At 40.2% G+C, this 18991-nt stretch overlaps 1 protein-coding gene across 1 annotated transcript in view; it reads left to right on the top strand.

Moving 5' to 3' along the window:
- lamc3 (laminin, gamma 3) overlaps nt 1-18991 on the top strand; it is a 95696-nt gene that overhangs the window by 22272 nt on the left and 54433 nt on the right. Inside the window, exons 3-5 of the mRNA XM_023424003.2 lie at nt 1249-1379; nt 3162-3328; nt 18633-18821. Of these exons, the coding sequence (XP_023279771.1) occupies nt 1249-1379; nt 3162-3328; nt 18633-18821 (487 nt within the window). The remainder of the gene's footprint in view (nt 1-1248; nt 1380-3161; nt 3329-18632; nt 18822-18991) is intronic.

Here is an 18991-nt window from a genome sequence, read left to right as displayed (position 1 = left end):
TACAAAACATAAAAAGGACAATTTATTCGCTGTGATAAATTGCCTGTCTGAAGCGAGTTATCTGCCTGGACGGAGGAAAATCAGTCTGAAACAGAACTTAGTATCAGGGAATCACCAAAATCAGTAGGATTAGTCCTCTAGAGGAACATGAATGACTGAAAATGCCATCATCTTGAGCCATACCATTAACATGGCAATGATATAGTGTAGCATGTATGTTAACAAGGTAAAGTATACATGATTTGTACATTTATATTTAAATAGGCAGAAGCCAGTCTTACCCGATAGGTGGTATCTGATCTACAAAGACAAACTATAGCGCCTGAGAAAACCACGACTGAATGAACTCATCACACATGTTTTTAGTCTGAGGCCCATCCGCTCTAGTCTCTTTCTCTCCCATTGCCACACTTCAAAGACACCTCTGGGGAGAATCTTCAAAACGTACAGCATTACAAGCTTTTGCAGGACTGCCACAGAGTCCCAAACCAGCCAAGAAACAGACAGAAAGTTTCTCTCCAGCTATTTGTTTTAAAGTTGGTTCACAGGTAAGAGATTCCTCATGTCATTTGTTCTCCCTTTACCTGGCCTCGCTTTTATCTTCCACCCACTATTGCGCTTCCCGTTTGCTTTTCCTCTGTTTGTGTTATCCCTCTTCACTTTCTTCTCCCACTTTTCATCCTGTCTTTACCTTTGCAGTGGGCTCAAACAGAGGAGCTTAAATCATATCAGGGATAGGAGCTTTGCCAAGTGCCATCCATTATACTGAAGCAGTGCTGCAGTGTTGTCTCTTTTCTCATGTTTTTTTCATATTTTGGCTTTTGTCTCCATTAATCCCCTTCTTTCCTCACCCCTCTCTCTGACATTAACTCAATTTCCTATACCATACTCATTATCTCCCCATTACATCTGCTCCCTCCCCTGCCATTACACCATCACCCCGGTCTCCTTTCCCTTGAACCACCAACTCTCCACTCCGACTTTTTCATTTCTTTGCTGTGTCAAATTTTGCCTTCTTTACAAATCCTTGCTTCTCTGGTCTCTCTTCATTAATGCCCACTTTCTGATCGCGTCCTTACTTCCTGTCTCCTTCCCTCTGTCTCCAAGAGCGACAGCAGCCAACACACTGCCCTCCTATGGTTCGCTTTCATTCCAATTTTTTAAAGTGACTGACATCAAAAGGTGTTTTCCAACATCCCTCTAACCATGTTGGTCCTTTCTTCCTCCCGACCTTTTTCTCTTTTCCAGGAATGGGTGACAGCCACTGACCTGCTCATCTCTTTGGACAGGCTCAACACCTTTGGAGACGAGTTCTTCAAGGATGCCAAAGTGTTGCGCTCGTACTTCTATGCCATCTCTGATTTCTCTGTGGGTGGCAGGTAAGAGGCTCTAGAAAATGTGACCTTCAGGGCAATGCCACCCTGCATAGGAAACAACCTTTCTGAAATGTTAAAAATGAATCATTTTAGAGTTTGACCTTGAGATTTGTCCCATGAGAATGTGGTTGAGCCGAAAAGTAAAAAGCTCAAAAGCTTTGTGGTGTCCAAGGCTACTTTTTTATGATACATTCAGTGAACATTTTGTGCTTGCAATGAATAGTTTGTGGATGCTATATATTCAAAATAAAATGTCCTTGTTTTGTTGATAGAAAACATTTTAAGGTAGGAATCGTCTTACCGTCGAAATATATTTGATAGTGAACATTTGCTCTATGTAAAAATAGTCGTTAGACAGACAGCTGTTTGCAGAACTGATAAAAAAAGCACCTTGCTTCCTGTCAGGCTGCCATCAGATAGGGTAAACGGAGATATTCCTCTGTCCTCCTTCCACTTCTTTTGGTGTATAACTCAAAGTAATGAGAGAAGACGTGGCGCCAAAGGCCAGGCTGCACCTTAGCGCTGCAGATAGAAGTGGACAATTAAGCAGTTGAGATGAAGCCTTCAGAAAGAATATAAACTTGATCTGACATCTGTCATAAACACTTAGGATCACTGCAGCGGCATGACAAATTACCCATCAATGTCACAGCACCTGGGGAAGAGACCCACATGTCAACATGTTAGCTTTGTACCAGTGCTTTCTGTGCGAGTACACATGCCTTCACACCTTAGTGCTGCATCGCACCAATTCAACCAGTCTTGGTCAATGAGGTTGTGGAAGGCTCCTTGTGATTTTCTGCAGCAAATCAATGCTACTATAACCCGAGGTGGAAATAAATGTGCTGGAGTTATGGTGACAACAATCAACACATATGAAAATTGCTGTTTATGCATCTCTTTCCTTGTGGTGTAACAAGAGGACTCAACATAATGCACATCACTATTTTTGCACTGCACATATGCTACCTGTACAGCTCAGGTCAACTCCCTCGTAACATACGGAGTTATAATTATCACTGAGCGGCTCAAGTCTACTCGAGCACGGAGAGATCTGATGCGTGGATTCAAAACTATACTAGGTTGTTGTCGTCTTGATGACAACAGAAATAACTAGGTCTGAGCCTCAGGCAAGCGGCATACATCTGGATGCGGGACAGCTGGCTAAATTTGACAGAGCCTGCCACTCAGCGTCCCTGTCCCCTGTCACTGCCACTCGACGGAGCCGGCGACACTGCCAGGAAGCAGTGCACACCCAGTGAGGCAGAGCTGCCACCGTGCTTCATAGGGAATGATAGGCTTTCCACATGCAGAGGAAAAGTAGATTAGCACTTCTCAAGAAATCTTGTTGTGAAAATGGAACTTTATAGATGTGGATACACAAAAAAGAGATTTATATCAGTAAATACGTGCCTGTATAGATTTGATACACATGCGCGTATTAATACTCATAAAGATCTTGTATATGCTTGTTGCTGCTTCTTATAGTCTGGGGCAGTGTGAGCGTATTAGCACTGACAGCACAGATGAATAGTGCAGTTGTTGAAGGGGAATGAAAACCCCACCTCATCTCAGGCCATGTTTATGTCTGTGAAAGATAATAGGAAGTGACAACTCCTTACAGTGGAAATACCTTCTCACTTTACCCTCTACTCCGCCTTCTACTCCATCCACTGTGTGCATAAGCATGTCTACAGTCGAGTCAGCGAGGAGAAGAGAGAGAGTGTATATAGGAAAAGTTGTACTTGCAGCCTTTACATAACTATCTGTCGATGTTTCCCTTAGGTGTAAGTGTCACGGTCACGCCAGCGAATGCGTTGAGGGGGAACATGGTGGCCTGGTCTGTTCATGCCAACATCACACAGTGGGAGCAGACTGCCAGAGATGTCACCCCTTTTACCAGGACAGACCCTGGGCCAGGGCCACTGGGGACTCCGCCAACGAGTGTCTGAGTGAGTAGCCTGCCTCTAGGCCGCTGTCACAAACCCATCAGGTGCAGCCTTCTATAAAATCCACAGGGCAGTGCTGAATTCAAGTGACAATCTCAGGCTGCTGAAGGTCCCGAAACATCCATCAGTGCACCACCTTTCATCAGTCCCTTAAAATTTTGATTTCCTCACGTGCAGCTTTTACATTAGCTGCATGAGTGCGTGGATTCTACACTCCCACCACTGTGGAAGAAAAGATTACAGTCTGAGAAACAGCATGGTAGTCAAGTGTTTATAGAAACTGATTCTCATTATGCTGTAAATTAAATGTTATTGTATTATGTTGAACTCTGCCTCGCACAGCATTTTAACTATTTATCACCCACCACATCTCAGTTATCCTTTTTTTAAGCAGAAACAAGCAGTAATGAAATTACCTGTGCGGCTGCACTGCAGTGTATAGCCGCTAAATATGTTCATAAGCATTGGTTATAACAGCTCACTGGGAGATGTGCGTGTGCGGACTGTATGTAAACCTGCTCGTATTAACATATGTTTGTGCTTCTGTATGTGTGAATTAGTATGAGCATTATCAGGTTGGGCTCATCACACTGTGCACTTTTACTGAATGCTTTCGAGGATGAAATGTAATTGGCTGAGGGATGAAAACTATAAAGGAGAGTGGCTTGCAAATTGTTTTTTTTTTTTTGTTGTTTTTTTTTTTTTTTGCTGAATTCTATTAAGCAGCAAGCTTGTTTTAATTACTCTTACTCATGGTTCCAAGCAGATGGCGTCTTAAATAGAGTACTGTTCCCAGCTTAATCAATGCAGTATATTAATAAATAAATATACGCCATATAAAAGAGACACGGAATGTGGAAGCGTTAAAATGAATGCACAGTGTAATTGCACATCTCTATCTTGCACGGAGCTCATTCTGCCACACCAACCTTTTATATTTCTGCCATCATAATATTCTCCCTGTGTTTGGGTAAACCATTTTGACAAAGACATAATTTTATTTGCTGATGATTACAATCAGCAAATCTGCAAGAGGGTAATTAAATACATTCAGCATACCAAGTGGTAAAATATAAACTAAATTAAAACTTTGCATGTGTGTTGATATGTAAAATTTTTACTAAATATGTACAACTAAACAGCAGAAATGGAGTTGTTTTGATGTTTCAAAACAAACTACGGTAATAATCTATATTTTGTTCGCCAGTCTATGTTCATGACACACAAACAGTTGTGTCCTGTCAGTTATGGCTGGTCAGTCAGCACAAAGGTTAGAAATGTTTTGATCACTTTTACCCCAACATGAGATTTTTAGACAGTTTCATGAATCAGTTTAGATAAAAGGCTTTTAGGATAACTACCTTAAAAATACTACAATAACCACAAAGGAAAAAATCTTTTAAAATCTCAAGAATTAGCTTTCTAAAATTGTCTCAAATCATCTATGTACTTAATTTGGCAAAATGATTCTTTCAAATCTTCCTTCTACTTTTAAAAAATCAAGTATTTTTGCTGCATAAAAACTGCAAACATTACATACACATTCTGTCATTTTTGTGACTACAGAGATGTGACACAATGTCAAGATGGTCCCGCCTCTTACGGAAGAGATGCCTTCATGGTAACAAATACGGGCTGAGCTGTCAGCACTAAAGTCTGTTGAAATGTTTGTGGGCTTGAAGGGGCTGAGATCCATTAGTTGTACCAGAGCTCAAAAGTTGGGGGGCTGCAGCAGCTCCATATCCAGTGTGTAAAACTGCTTTTGCTGCGTGTAATTTCAGACTGCAATGAAATAAGGGAAAACGGATAAGGTGCGTTTTCGGAATATGCAAAATAGGCCTAATTGAATAGGAGGAACATGATATCTGGCTTTGCAGGAACTCAGGGAAAAGTTTTAAGTTTACTACATACAGCACAAACATATGTGTGTTGTATTTAATTACCTCCACCAAGAAGGTTATATTTTCACCTGTGTCTGTTTGTTTATCAGCAGGATGACACAAAAATTACTGAGCCAATTTGCAGCAAACTTGGTGGGGGGATGGGGCGTGGGCCAGGGAAGAACCTGTTACATTTTCGGGCAGATCAAGATCGTTTACTATGAATATGACCTTTTTTCGCTTAAGTCTGGTATACGTTGTTTGACACTGGCCTTGGCTGAGGTCTGCGTGCTCTGAGTGCCTTTCTAGTTGTTGATATATTTGCTTAGTTTGCTGTTTATATAGCCTATATTGCATCCACCTGCCATTGTATACTGTACTATAGCAGCTGATTTTGTTTTGTTATGATTCAGTTTTGACCCGGAAAAATCCTGGAGCCATAGAAAATAAACACAGGCAGACAGGTCTCATGTGACACATACCTCTTGTGTTTAATTATTTGGTCTGTAACCCAGCGGCTGAGGAAGACTGGTAATTGCAATTTAAAAAAAAAAAAAAAAAAGAGCTTAATACTGTAGTTTTACTTGCTATGTGCTAATAATTCTAGTTTTATATATGTACATTAGTGATGATCGCACACTTACACCATTTCTGATGCCTTTTAATCCTAGTCTATTTTTACAACACGATGCTGCTAGTCTGTCGAAGTTTTAAAATGCTTGAATTTTAACACATCAAACAATGAAATATATTGAAACACAATACAAATGCCTTTTCTTCATTTGTTTTAATTCAAGTCTTTCACACCACGTTTTACCATGTGGCTTCTCTTTCCAATCGTGCCTCCTTTCCCTGGAAATATTCAGCAGCAGTAGCAAGTAATATGTATTTATTTAGTCATTGTGATTAACTTGAGGTGATTCTTCAAGTGCTGGCAACAAGATAACACCTCATACTGTGTTTTTTTTTTTTTTTTTTTTTTTTCATTCTCCGCTCCCCTGGTAATCTCAAAGATCAAACGCGTGAGATTAGAATTGGTGTAACAAGTATCTAGAGTGAAAAAATATATTGCTTCTCTTGTAGCATGACCTTTTGCTTTTTTATAAAGCTATGTATAAACACCATTAACACAGCTTTGAAGTACAAGAAAAAAAAAAGTAGAACTTTAGTATTACTAATGCTATGTCATTTTCTTAATGGACATGGTCAGCACGCACAGACCGTTTTAAGAGTTGCACATTGATATATGGTTATCTGAGGATAGGCGGGATTTCACTTAGACACGATTTTAAAATGAGAAATCTCCAGCACACTGTGTCGCTTACTGCTGGGATTTATCTTTATGATATTGTTAGACCAGTATCCAAAAGTATGAGCATATTTTTTTTAAGTGAAGCATTCCCCATATTCGCCCTCTCCCTTCTCCTTCTCCTTCTCCTTCCCTTCTCTCTGTTCAGTATTAACTAGTGCTCAGTTAACCGGACAGTGGAGCTGAAAGCATCTTAGCGGAACATTAAAAAAAAAAATGAGTCGCACTGCCGTGTCTCTCGCTGTCATGGTGTAGTGCTGCCCTCTGTTTCCATCACCCCTCTCTACGTGCATCACAGTTAGTTTTGGGAATACAGTCATTTTAAAACAAGACTCGGTGTGTAAAGTTCACAGCCTGCCAAACTGTCCTGGCTGTGAAGCAGCTAGAAAAACCAAAAAGAAAATAAAGTGCAGTGAGATGACTGAAGAAAAGCCAGTCGACTTGGGGCCTTCTTGACTGATGCATCAACTCATCGACTTTCAAATGACACCTCTAAACGTATTGATTATGGAGCTTGAAAAGTGCTAGAAGGTGCATTTTGGTACCTTTGGACAGAGCCAGCCTAGCTGTTTCAGTCAGCCAGGTGCTGACTGTAGCTTCATATTTAGCATACATGAGAGTGGTGTCAGTCGTCTCATCTAGCTCTGAAGAAAGCAAACAAGCAAATATATTCAGTAGTGATGATAAATCCTTTTTTCACATAAAAATGCAGTACACAGACAAACCTAATATAACAAAAATATCAATCCTGATAAAACATAATTGTAAGCGTTATAATATTCTAAACCTTTTTACTCGAGCACAGTACAGCAGCAACAGTTGAGACAACACAACAACAACCTGACAGAGATATTCTAGTTATGTAGGCTATATGGTGCACTCATGCAAATAAGCACCTAATTCACAAACACTTTGCAGCATTGGCTCCAATTATTGTGGCGCAAAGGAGACATTTTTGAAAGACAAAACACGTGCAGTGCAATTATGTTGGCTACTTATCATGACTGCTGCCACTGCTGATAGAGGCCGACAATTTCCAACAAATCTGGCAAAAATTATAATGATGACGATGTCTCTCTTTCAAGCAAATAATTATTTAGCGGGGAGAATAAACTATCATATATCATATATCAGACTCATGACCTTTGGAGGGTTAGAAACCTCAACAATATGAAAATTAAGATAAAACCTGAACTTTACAAAATAAAAAGAAAGTGATTTATTTCTGCATTGATGTCTTTTGCTCCTTTAACTTGAGGATTGAAAACTTACTACTCAAATTAGTAGCCTTCTCTTTCACATAATTAACCCACATCATCATTTTACATACGTTCAGCTTAGAAAATCCAGCTGCAGAACACTGTTTGAAAAATGGCGTTTTATCTCAGTCAATGCAGTGTGTGTTTGGATATTTATAACTGTATGCAACTGATATGACTCAAGCATCACATTTCTCAGTTGGCGAGTGACAATCTACATCAACCAGAATGCCTGAAATAGCAGTGAACAAGCACAGCAATTCAAACATGTTGAAGGGGACTTATTATGCTTTTCTGAGTTTTCCCTTACTTATAGTCATTATATAGGTTTTTGTGCATGTAAATGGTCACCAGAGTCACGACGCTGGACACAACCCAAGTTTTTCCTTTGTATGAAGCGCCTCGTTGGAGTTCCAGACATTACTTACTGGTCCTATTGACATCAATTCATCTCTTGGTGCAGCCCACCTGCAAGCATGACATGCCCTGCAAGCTTGGCATGCCCCTATAAAGCACAGCACATAACTGCTTATAATGAAAAGTTTTCTTTAGTTTTGTATCCATGCCGAAAAGACAGTGTTCTCAATTGTCTGGAGTAAATCTACTTCATTTTTTCCACGGTTCTCCACTGCTCCAAACATTACAGCGTGAGCTCAGCACTTCGAGGAAGACAGTTAGACACTTAATTTTCACAACGAGTATTTCTTTAGTTCACACTTAATGTGGCCGAACAGGGGACTAAGGCTCACAGCCTTTCAGTCTGCATTATCGTTGTGGATCTGTGATGTTTAACCACGTTACCGCGACCTGATCACGTTAGTCAGAAGCAGCAAAGCAAAGATATAAATGCCCAATCATTTGTAACTATTGACAAGCTACAGTATACCTCGTTAGCTTTGATAAATTATCCACAGTTTAACCGCTCAGTTCGTTTTTCAGTTAATCTTTTAATTAATTGAGATGTACAAGCATCCTAAACCAGTAGGAAGTGAAGCAGACTGTCTGTCTGTTCCTCCGTTATTTATATTCCTTTAGTCCGGAAGTGTCCACACATAAAAAATCAAAAAGGTTTCTCATAAAAGTATTCCAAGTAAATGATATTGTTATCTGTGAAGTCGTTGCAGACTGTCCAGCGTCTTCTTCCTTCCGGCTGCAGGACGGTGGGTCCGTTTGTTTTCTGCTCCAGCCCAGCTTGTGAAGGTGGATGAAAATGGCCATAATAGGTCCTCTTTAATGTAAAACCCACTGGTGACACTTGATGGAATATGTCAGCATAATGTCTTGTTCAATGAGGCAAATTAATATAGTCCTCCTGTATGCAGTGCTCTCTTTAAAGATAGAGAAGATGGTTCCATCATATTCTTTTACTAAATACCATCTGACAGCAACATTTTAACCATTTTCTATTATTAATGTGGAATCTTGGACTATTTCCTGATAGACATTCAAATAAGTGGTTGGTTGACAGCAAAACAGGATATGCTTCTGTCTTCCAGATTAATTTTTTTTATAAACACCACTGATATCCCATTGAGTATCCTGGCCTTTAAAAAACAAGATGTGTCTTAATTGCAATTCTTGTAATTTAAGAAAATACTATATATAGACTTGAAAGACTACTTCAGATTTATAGCTTATTTCAAAGAGCAAAAAGCTGTTGTGAAATTATTATAAACTTTACATGAGTTTACATGAGTGTTTTGGTGTCTGAGTGTTTTTATTTGTAATTTCCCTCAGTCAAGGTTGTTTGTCTAAACTTGATATCAGACTGCTTTGTTTGCTTGCTGTTTGCTATGTGGTCTTAAAATAGGTGTGGAGAAATATGCAAAGGGTTGAGCAGGAGTTTGCTGTTTGTGTGTGTGTGTGTGTGTGTGTGTGTGTGTGTGTGTGTGTGATGTGTGTAATGGGATGTCATTCTCATCAAGATTCTCCCCCTCTGAGACTGAAATCATTTATAGCCCGAGCAGGTTGCTGCAGGTCTTCATAATTTTTGTTGTTTGTTTGATGTTGTCATCGGCGTAGCCTGAGGCTGTTCCAGTAGGTAGACACTTTAAATCCTTTCTTGCCACTGATTTAAGGTTGAAGGCTGCAGTTGTAGATGGGAGGCTGTGATCATTTTCTTGAATATCAGTAGTACGGTTCGTAATACTGTAGATAAATCAGATACTTATCATCTAAGCCTCCTGGCAGTACTCCTACTATGAAATATGATAGATATAGAAGTAGATTTAAGCCTAAAATCTGTTTAATCTCCTCTTGTGTTTGTTTGTTATGCTTCTCTGCCGGCAACAGCAAGGGCCAGAGGCGTTATTTTGTTGGGTTGTTGTCCATCCGTCTGTCTGTCTGTCCGTCAGTCCGTCCTTCCATCCCATTCCCGTGAACGCCGTGTCTCAGGAAGGTCTTAAGGGAATTTCTTCAAATTTGGCAACGTTCACTTTAGGGACGAACTGACTGAGGCCAAGGTCACTGTGACCTCACGACTGTCCTGTTGTAAAATGCCTGGAGGGAAATTCATCACATCTGGCACACACGTCCACTTGGGCTCAAGGATGAACTGAATTGAATTCAATCAAAGATCAATCAAATATCAAAGAAACATGAAAAAATTTGTGGTGACCCCCACCCCCACCATATTCATGCAAAGGTTTCCAACGTAAAGCCAGCATCTTTTTAGGAGAATATGTCTATTCAAACATGTTAATTTTAATGGATAGGTATCATTTAAGAGTCACATATCAGGAGACCATGATACAGTTACATCCGGATTAAGATTAGTTTAATCAGATTAAGTAGCGCAAACCTCAACCGAAAAAAGCCTCACATCCTTGCATTCTCAATACAAAGTGTAGCTCGTTTCAAAGGAAAAGAGGAATAAATCAAATCTTGCAGTGTATGTGGAAAAATTTTATTTTGGTATTAATGATGTGCAGTGGTCTGTAATTGCCCCATTTAGTAGTGTCCTCATTAGGTTTGGGCAACTCAGCAATTACAGCAGGATTCATGTCACTGAAAAAGATCTATGAATCATGGCTAAAAAAGCTCCACCCAAAAAGTGAGATAAAACTCTGGGGGAATCCCATACCAACCTTGCCTTTTTTTCATTCCAGCTGTAGCATTTGTCGGTTCAGTCAGAGCGATCGGTTCTCCAAGGCGCTCAGCATTCTCTTGAGTGAGAGCGTGAAGTTTTAGGCCTTGAAATACAGATTCACATTTTGCTCTATTTAATTGTATTTCAGACCAGTAGAACTCAGAACAAAATGTGCGGAACTCTGCGTTTTTAGGAGCAGTTAAGTAACTTTTGCTTTGAGCTAGTAGCTGTGATATTTTTCACATTTCTACAAACTCAGAGCAAGAGGCCGACTAGGTTTTTGATCCACGTAAAATAATCATTTCTTCCAGTCCTATGGATTTGGAATTCAGCTCTTGTTCTTGTAGGTTATTCAGGTTCACTCTGGCTGAATCGATTTCCTTGTTCCTAACATCAGTAAAACCCACCCTTCACTGATCATGCTCTAACTTTTGCAAATCATCCTCAAGTGTGTTTATTTTGCCCAGTTGTTCGATTAAGGTGAGAAGCAAAGGAAATTGTTTTGCTTCTAACAAATCCTTTAATTGCACCGCATAGGACTCAAGGATCCTCTACTGATTTGAGATAAACACTTAAAAAAAGTATTTCTGAAATTTTCACAATAATAAACATAAGTTATTGTTTTTGAGTAACACAGTGTTAAAGTTATAGCCCTGGTAGGAACATCAGCTTGAGTTAACTGTAAAATAATGACACAATGGTCAGATGAAGCATTAGGAAAAATCACAGCAGAGTGAATCTGAGGAAATAAAGTCAGCTCAGCACACTTTTTGAAGTGGAACACTATGCAACTCTAAACCCAGGTCGATCGCCTAAGCATAGATCACAGAGCATGACAGATGTTTGCAATATTAATTAAACAGCCACGGTAACAATGGCACTAGAAGCTGTCTTGCCTAAAAACAGGTTTTGTGCCAGATCATTCATCACCTTATTCTTCTGACAAGACTGCTAATTGCTAACGGCTAATTAGGTCTTGGGAGGGTCTTAGGATATTGAACATTTTCCTCTTGATACTTTTTTGGTTCGTGAAATTTATTGGCATAAAGATCTATACGTTTTTTCTGTTTCTACCCTCAGCGTGCTTAGAAATCCAAACATTTTGATCATTTCGATTTTGAAATATATCTGAAGTAGTGGACAACTTATCATTGCATTGCATTTCCACCTAAGTATGTGCAGAGCAGAGTGGTGTAAATTGAAAATCTGCTGCTTTCCTCCCAAAATGCAAATTGACACCTGTCAACATCCTTCCACTTCATTTCCTACCGAGTCTTTTCCGCCTCGACTGTCACGTGGTTGAGTCCACGTGATCCGCATTTCAACTGCTCTCCATGTAGTGGAATCTGCTCTGTGTGAAGTCTGGACAGAAAAGTGTACTGTGGGAGACAAAGGCTTTATTTACTGAGTATAATCAATGATCCATTTACATGGTAAAGGGACTGCACCTATATATTCCCAGACAAAATGCTTAGCAATTTGCCTCTCATTCAAAGGTACCACCAACCCTATGACCCACTCTATGCACTGTGCCACAGCTGCTCTATTATCATTATTTACTTTATATTTAAACAATATATTGTTTGGTACTTTAGGTAGCTAATTGTGACTTTGTGACAATCTCCATAAAATAGAGCTGCAACCATAGGGAAATGTGTTTAGTAGACGAATGTGATAAGAATAGACAAAAGCATAAAAATTCTATACACTATAAAAACTCGTAGCGTACTGGACTTTATTTTTTCTATTCAGATCATTTAAATGATGAGCTGAATCAACGTCCCGCTAAGCATTCATTAAATGCATCAAACCAAGTTAATTGAGAAACAGTGTCAGTGTCTTATTAGCATACTTCCCATCATGCATTGTATTTGGATTAAGATGCTCTTTCTTCCTGTTTGATCAGTGTTACATGATAGAGGGTTGTCTCTTTTTATTCTCATATTAACGATGATTTTCTCTGAAGTCACTGTGAGCAGCCAGATGTTGTATCCTTGTCACACTGGTGTGGCTTCTAACGACAGCAGAAGCTGTTGTGATTATGTAAACATATGAATAAATGACCCCGATACGCCCACAAACCTGTGCTAATGACAGTAGCTGTGTATGTAAGCATGTAGTGCCTGTCAATACGACCGAGTAGTTGCCAATCTTTTTGTTCTATTAAAGCTGGAAAAAAAACATTAAAGATCAGAAAAATATATGAAATGACAAGCCCCAGTTCTGTGTACATCACTGTCTTGCACATTCCTTCAGCATGAGTGGAGAGGAGATCGCAAGAATCATACAATTATCTGGTGTTACTCTGGTGTTGTAAACAATGTTGTTGGACAACTGAGCTGAGGTTTGCAAATGCTGGGTTTTTTGAAGACCAAAAAAAAAGATCTTAACCTAAAAGGCTGAAAAATGTGTGAGGCAGGTAGAGGTCAGATGTGTTTGTAACGCTACAATAAAGGTCGTACAGATATATGTGCAGCATAGTCCCTCATAGAATGGTTTCTTATCACTGCTGATGTTCTACTCTCCTTGCTAGTCCGACATCTCATTCGTCTGGCAAATTAGATGTAAAAATGAGAAATCATTGTGCCTGCAGGGGTTGTGCTCCCCGTCTGCAATGTGTTCTGCAACACTACTAAGAAACTATTCATATACAGGGCATAAGACAATAGGATGTTGGATTGCATCACCTCGGAGGTGAAGCAGCAAATCCGGCTTGACCTCGCAAAACCACGCCTCGCTGCTGGAAGACGCCTGATGCAGAGTTCAGTGAATTTGTCAGCATAATTCAATCAGGCAAACTTAGTGTTGCTTAATTTGTAACTGATGTTATTTTCTCTTCAATCTAACAGCTTTCATTGACCACTAAACTTGCACAGGTCCAGGCTTTTTGCTAGCTTTTTTTTTTCATTGTTACATTATTATGGACATGAACTGAATTCCATATTTTGTTGTTATTTCTGTTGTTATCTAATTTACATTATGTTCTTTTCACGTTTGACATTGTGTCATACAAGAAAGAAAGAATGTAGTCATTCAGGAAGTATTTGCATCAGAGTAGTTGATTTCCTTTGATCAAACATCTTGTAGCACTCAGTTTGATGCTGAAGGATAAGAGTTGGATAACCAAAATGTTTCGCACACAGCTGACTTGAATGTGCCTTGGGGGGATGGGGGTCTGCAATCTCAGGGTTATTATCCATCTTCAGCTAATTAAACTAGCCTGACTTTTACTGCAGGCAACAAAATATTATTGTGTTCACTCTGGGTTCGAAGCGGCTGTACGCTGTTAAAACCACTGGAGATAAAGAGGAACATGACTGTCACTGTATGCCCAGGCTAATCTTTTATAAGACAAAGCCCCAAGGAGCAATATGAGGGCAATGTCCACGCCTAAATGGGCATGGTATGCAAATGGGAAAAGTCCTCGGAAGCCCTCAGCAGGAGTCTGAAGTGCTGCAGGACCGGCCCCCCCAAGAGATGTTAGTGCCACTGGCTCATAGTCCATCCCTTTTTATGCAGGAAGTTTTTCTGTATTTGAGACATCCACTGAGAGTAAAGTTGGTCAGACTCTAATGAAGGTTTATTCATATAGTTTAAGATGGAGGCTGACCTTGGTCTTTACTTTCTTGACTTACAGTACTGGTCACTGTTACCAAATAAACCACGTGTATGGCATGAGATAATGAATTTGTGACTATTCATACCAGACAGGTTGTCACCATTAACACCAATCCTGTCTCCTAGAAATCACATTACTGATCATACAAATTTGTTTTTCCAAATATTTTATGAGAAAATCTAATTGCTGCCTGTATTATGTTCTGTGGCAGTGTCATTTTGAGAGGAGGAAATGCCACCTTGTTTTAGGCTCCTGCATGCAGGTCATAGGGATGAGGTTGGAGAGGATGGAGGGTGCACAAGGTTCTGGACTTCAATACTGGAGACCAGGGTTTGCATCTTGAGCCTCGCATGTGGTTAGGTTTGGCTAAGGTTAGGGAAAGACTGCAGTTTTGGTTAAATGTTGATGAAGTAAACAAGTCCTGTCTTGCGCTTCAAGTCACTTTTGACTTTTTCAATATTTAACCAAGCGGTTACCTCCATTGCTGAAAAATGAAGTGCCGAAAACTGCAGTTCCTTAAATGGTTACTTGAGGCTGACTCCAACAGCGAGTCAGTCCCCATAGACTCCCATGTTAAAATGCTCAACTTTTACATGAGCATATGCTTGCCACAAACCAACATGCACCGAAGCCTCGGCTACACACACCTCCACACCCCTCTTAGCCTATTTTTTGGATTCACTGGGTGTTATGCGATCACTGCCAAGATGGCGAGAGAGGAGCAGCCCACCCTGAGATTCAAAACCGCTCTTCAATAACCTATGGGTGACGTCACAAAGGCTATTCCCATTTGTCTATTTATAGTCTTGTATTTTTCTAACCTTAACCAAGTGTTGTGAGTGCCTGTAACCATAAAAACCTTAACTATTTTGGTTCCATACAAATCACCCTTACACCATACGAGACCTTGTGTAAAGGTATGTTCTTTTTCACTTTAGCATACAGTGTAACTACAAACATGTTCCTGTGTCTTTGTAATTAAGAAACATAGCATGTATGGTTGACAAGGCTACAGCTCACCACCATTGTACCCTTTTAGTTTTAAGTATTCTGAATCATCCAAAAATGTATTAGGCATAGTGTTTGAGGAGGCGTCTCCATCAATCACAGAAGAGAGGCCCCTCTTGAGTATTATACTGAGTGTGGAGCTAAGTCAGCCTTCTTACTTGCATGAAGCCTCCACAGTGGCAGTTATCCACAAGTTGTGTGGTCACCGGGACAGGGTCGAGGAAAGCAGCATGTGGAAGAGGTGGTTGTGGGCGGACAAACCTATAAATATGGTCAAGATGGCCGAACACGTGCTATGCAAAGCTGTGTAGTGGTCCTTGTGTTAAACCTGTTGAAAAACGGCTTTAAGTGATTTGCTCTGTCTCACTTCCACTCACTGGATGTGTGCAATGCTTGTGGCAGTCTTCATCCCACATACATATACCACCTTTAAACTGCTCTGCTGCTCTTAGTAATCGCATCTTAACCGAGATGGAAAACAAGCTGCAGCACTGTAACATGCTTATGATAGTGTGTTTAATGGTTTGATGTGTTTTCATTCAAGCTAGGAGGTTGACACAAGCCAATATGGCATAAACATCAAAGGCTTGTAATGTACATCACAACATAAAAAAAAAATGCATATCTATGTATATATTAAAAATACATATAAAACATAGTTGGGATTGATTTGTTTTTTAATTCAACCAAATTGAATACCTAAATTAAAAAAAGCTTTATAAAAGTCAGGTACTGAAACACGAGCAGCAAGTAATTAAGACATCAGCAAACATAAATTTAAACTTGCTGAGAGGGATCAGAAACCAGATGTTCAATTTGCTCTGAAGCTCATTTAAGGATGATGAACCATAATTAAACAAACTCATTTGCCCACTTCAGTTCACACATGAAGTAACTTTCGACATAACCCATTGAAAGACCCGACGTTACAAGCATGAAACATAATTTTCAGATAATTGTTAACTTTTAGGATGGACATCATATGTTCCGTCAGGATAACAGTATACGTCATGGATTTCATCATATTTTATGAGATGTTGTAAGAATCAACATGAATTTGCACCATTAAAGGAAATGCAGAGGCTCAGGCGGTTGTTGACATTTCTGCTACCTGGCTAACAGCTAGCCTGACCAGCAGTGGCAGCACAGCTAGCTGAAATGATAAAGACAGAGTGGATGGGAGTTGAAAAGTAGAGCCGACTGGTTGTCTATGTGCTCTAGTTCCCCGCCAGTGGCAATCAGAGTCATGCTGTAGCGCCTTTCTATGTGGAGTGTCAGGTTTTGTCAGATTCTGTTGCCCCATGGGTAGAGGGACGGCAGATGTGATAACAAGGGACTCAGCATTTGTCAAATGATGCATGTTGTGTTCAGAAGGCTATTCCTAGCAGTGGCTGGTTCCTGCAGTGTATTCTCTTTTCATCCATCACACCTACAATTTCAGGATGGATGCTTAAAGTTGCACCAATCAATATTTTCATATCAACAATGGGTCAGATTACCATGTGTAATGTGAAAGGAATTGCTCGTATTGAAAAACCCACAGGGAATCATCACACGATTCCACGGTTCTCCTAAGCTCCCCTGAGCTGTTTAGTAAATTTTAGCTCATTGTCTTAGTTTTAGGGCACATGACTTTATTGTTTTGGTTGACTCTCACTGCTCCTGTCAGCATCACATTCAGATGCAGAGTGCAGCTGTTTTCAGTGAAAAAGCGATAAACCCACTGTGCACAGTGCTCAACAAGTTACTTGAAAAATGAATTACTAATTGCAAACCACACTCTCTCACTGTGCTACCACAAAAAAGCCCTAAAAATATGCCTTAAAAAAAAAGCCTTGGATGAAAATCAATTTTTTAACATTAACATGTCCATATGGTGTTTTTTTATATAATGCAAGACATATCATGAGTGAGATAAGCAGTCAGAGTATTTCCACCTTGGAGCTATACAGAGAGTGAGAGTTTGCATTAGCACAGCCACTAACAGCCACTGCCAGTTGCAAGCTAACAAACAAAGGATGCTAGCTGTGCTAACCCCAGTTTTTATTTCTACTTTTTATTTGGGAAAACCATGTTAAACAAAACACTGTTAATAGCAGAGTACTTTTACATGGTTGAAAACATGCCTGCAGAGGAACCTTAACCACGAACAGCTTAGTTCTGGTAACTCTTGTCGGTGTCTCATTACCGTAACATGTTACTGTTACACTGCTGCCCAGGTCCTAACGGCAGACAGAAAAAGTTAGTGACTGTCTGGTGAACACAGTGGAGCATTTAGCAGCTGAAAGGCCAGATATTTCCCTCAGAAGATGGTAGAGATCAAAAGGAGAGCTAGAAGAAAGTGAATATTGGACTTAGATTCATCAGGTTACATGATTCCATGTAAATGCTAATGCTGTTTTATGTCTGATGGATGTGCAAATAGGCAATTGTTTGCTAACGGGTTAGCCATAGGGGGAGTGTAATTACAAAGGTTGCGGAGAATGTGTGAACCCGTAATTACTCATTAGAATTTCAGTTATGCAAAATTAGTTGAAGCCAAATGAAACACATAACTCTCTTAAGATTTTCACCACCGATCTCAAGTCTGTACATTAGGTTTTAAAGCAACTGGTGATCATTTTTTATCTTTCAAATAAGGTGAACCCTGTTGAGACTCTTTATTAACAGGAAGGAATAATCATATAGTTATTGCCAGCACAGCAGACAGCTTGATTCATAATAAAATGGGCAATTTCACCTAAATCCCCCCTCAGGGTAACTGGTAAACTAAGGAGGGATTTGATGTGAGGGGTATGAGAGCTGTGATGGTGTGTTATCAGCTGAGTAATTTGCTCTTGTATAAACATGAATTACTGTTATCTAAGTGCCCCCTGACAGCCGATTGGCTCCTCATTAGGCCTGTGTGAAATGAGATTAGCAACGAGCCTCTAAATTATGATCCAATCCCAGAACACATAATCTCTCACACATATACCCTCCCTCCGTCTCTCCCCTTTGTCTATTTCTGTCTTCTCGCTTTTTACCCCGTTGCCTCTTCTGCCTGCTTTCCCCCCACGGCTGTGCTCTTTCCTCTTTCTCCACGTCTCTCCTCACTTGACCTCTTGCTCTTTCTCTCTCTTGCTCTCCTTCCCTCGCTCATAGAGTGTAACTGCAGTGGGAGATCTGACGAGTGCGTGTTTGACATGGAGCAGTACCGCAGCACTGGCAGTGGGGGGCGCTGTGTGAGCTGCAGAGACAACACTGACGGGCCCCATTGTGAGCGCTGCAGAGAGAGCCACTACAGGAAATCTCCGGAGGAGCCCTGCCTTCCCTGCAGCTGCAACATCAATGGTAAACTGCAGACACAGAACCCTTAATTGTTTTGATAATAATTTAAGAACCCTAATTATAATCCACGCCAACGTCATTACTCACTACTTTTGTCTTCCCTGGTATGAGCAAATTTAATTATGGCTAAATTGGAATGCTGTATTGGCACAATATGGCACCATAAGCAAGAT

This window comes from Seriola lalandi, unplaced genomic scaffold, assembly GCF_002814215.2.
Source record: "Seriola lalandi dorsalis isolate HSWRI2012SDOR001 ecotype SW California unplaced genomic scaffold, Sedor1 jcf7180002054695, whole genome shotgun sequence".
In the NCBI taxonomy this organism is placed as follows: Eukaryota; Metazoa; Chordata; class Actinopteri; order Carangiformes; family Carangidae; genus Seriola; species Seriola lalandi.
Note: the sequence above shows the minus strand (reverse complement) of the source record. Positions and strands in the feature narration are given on the sequence as shown.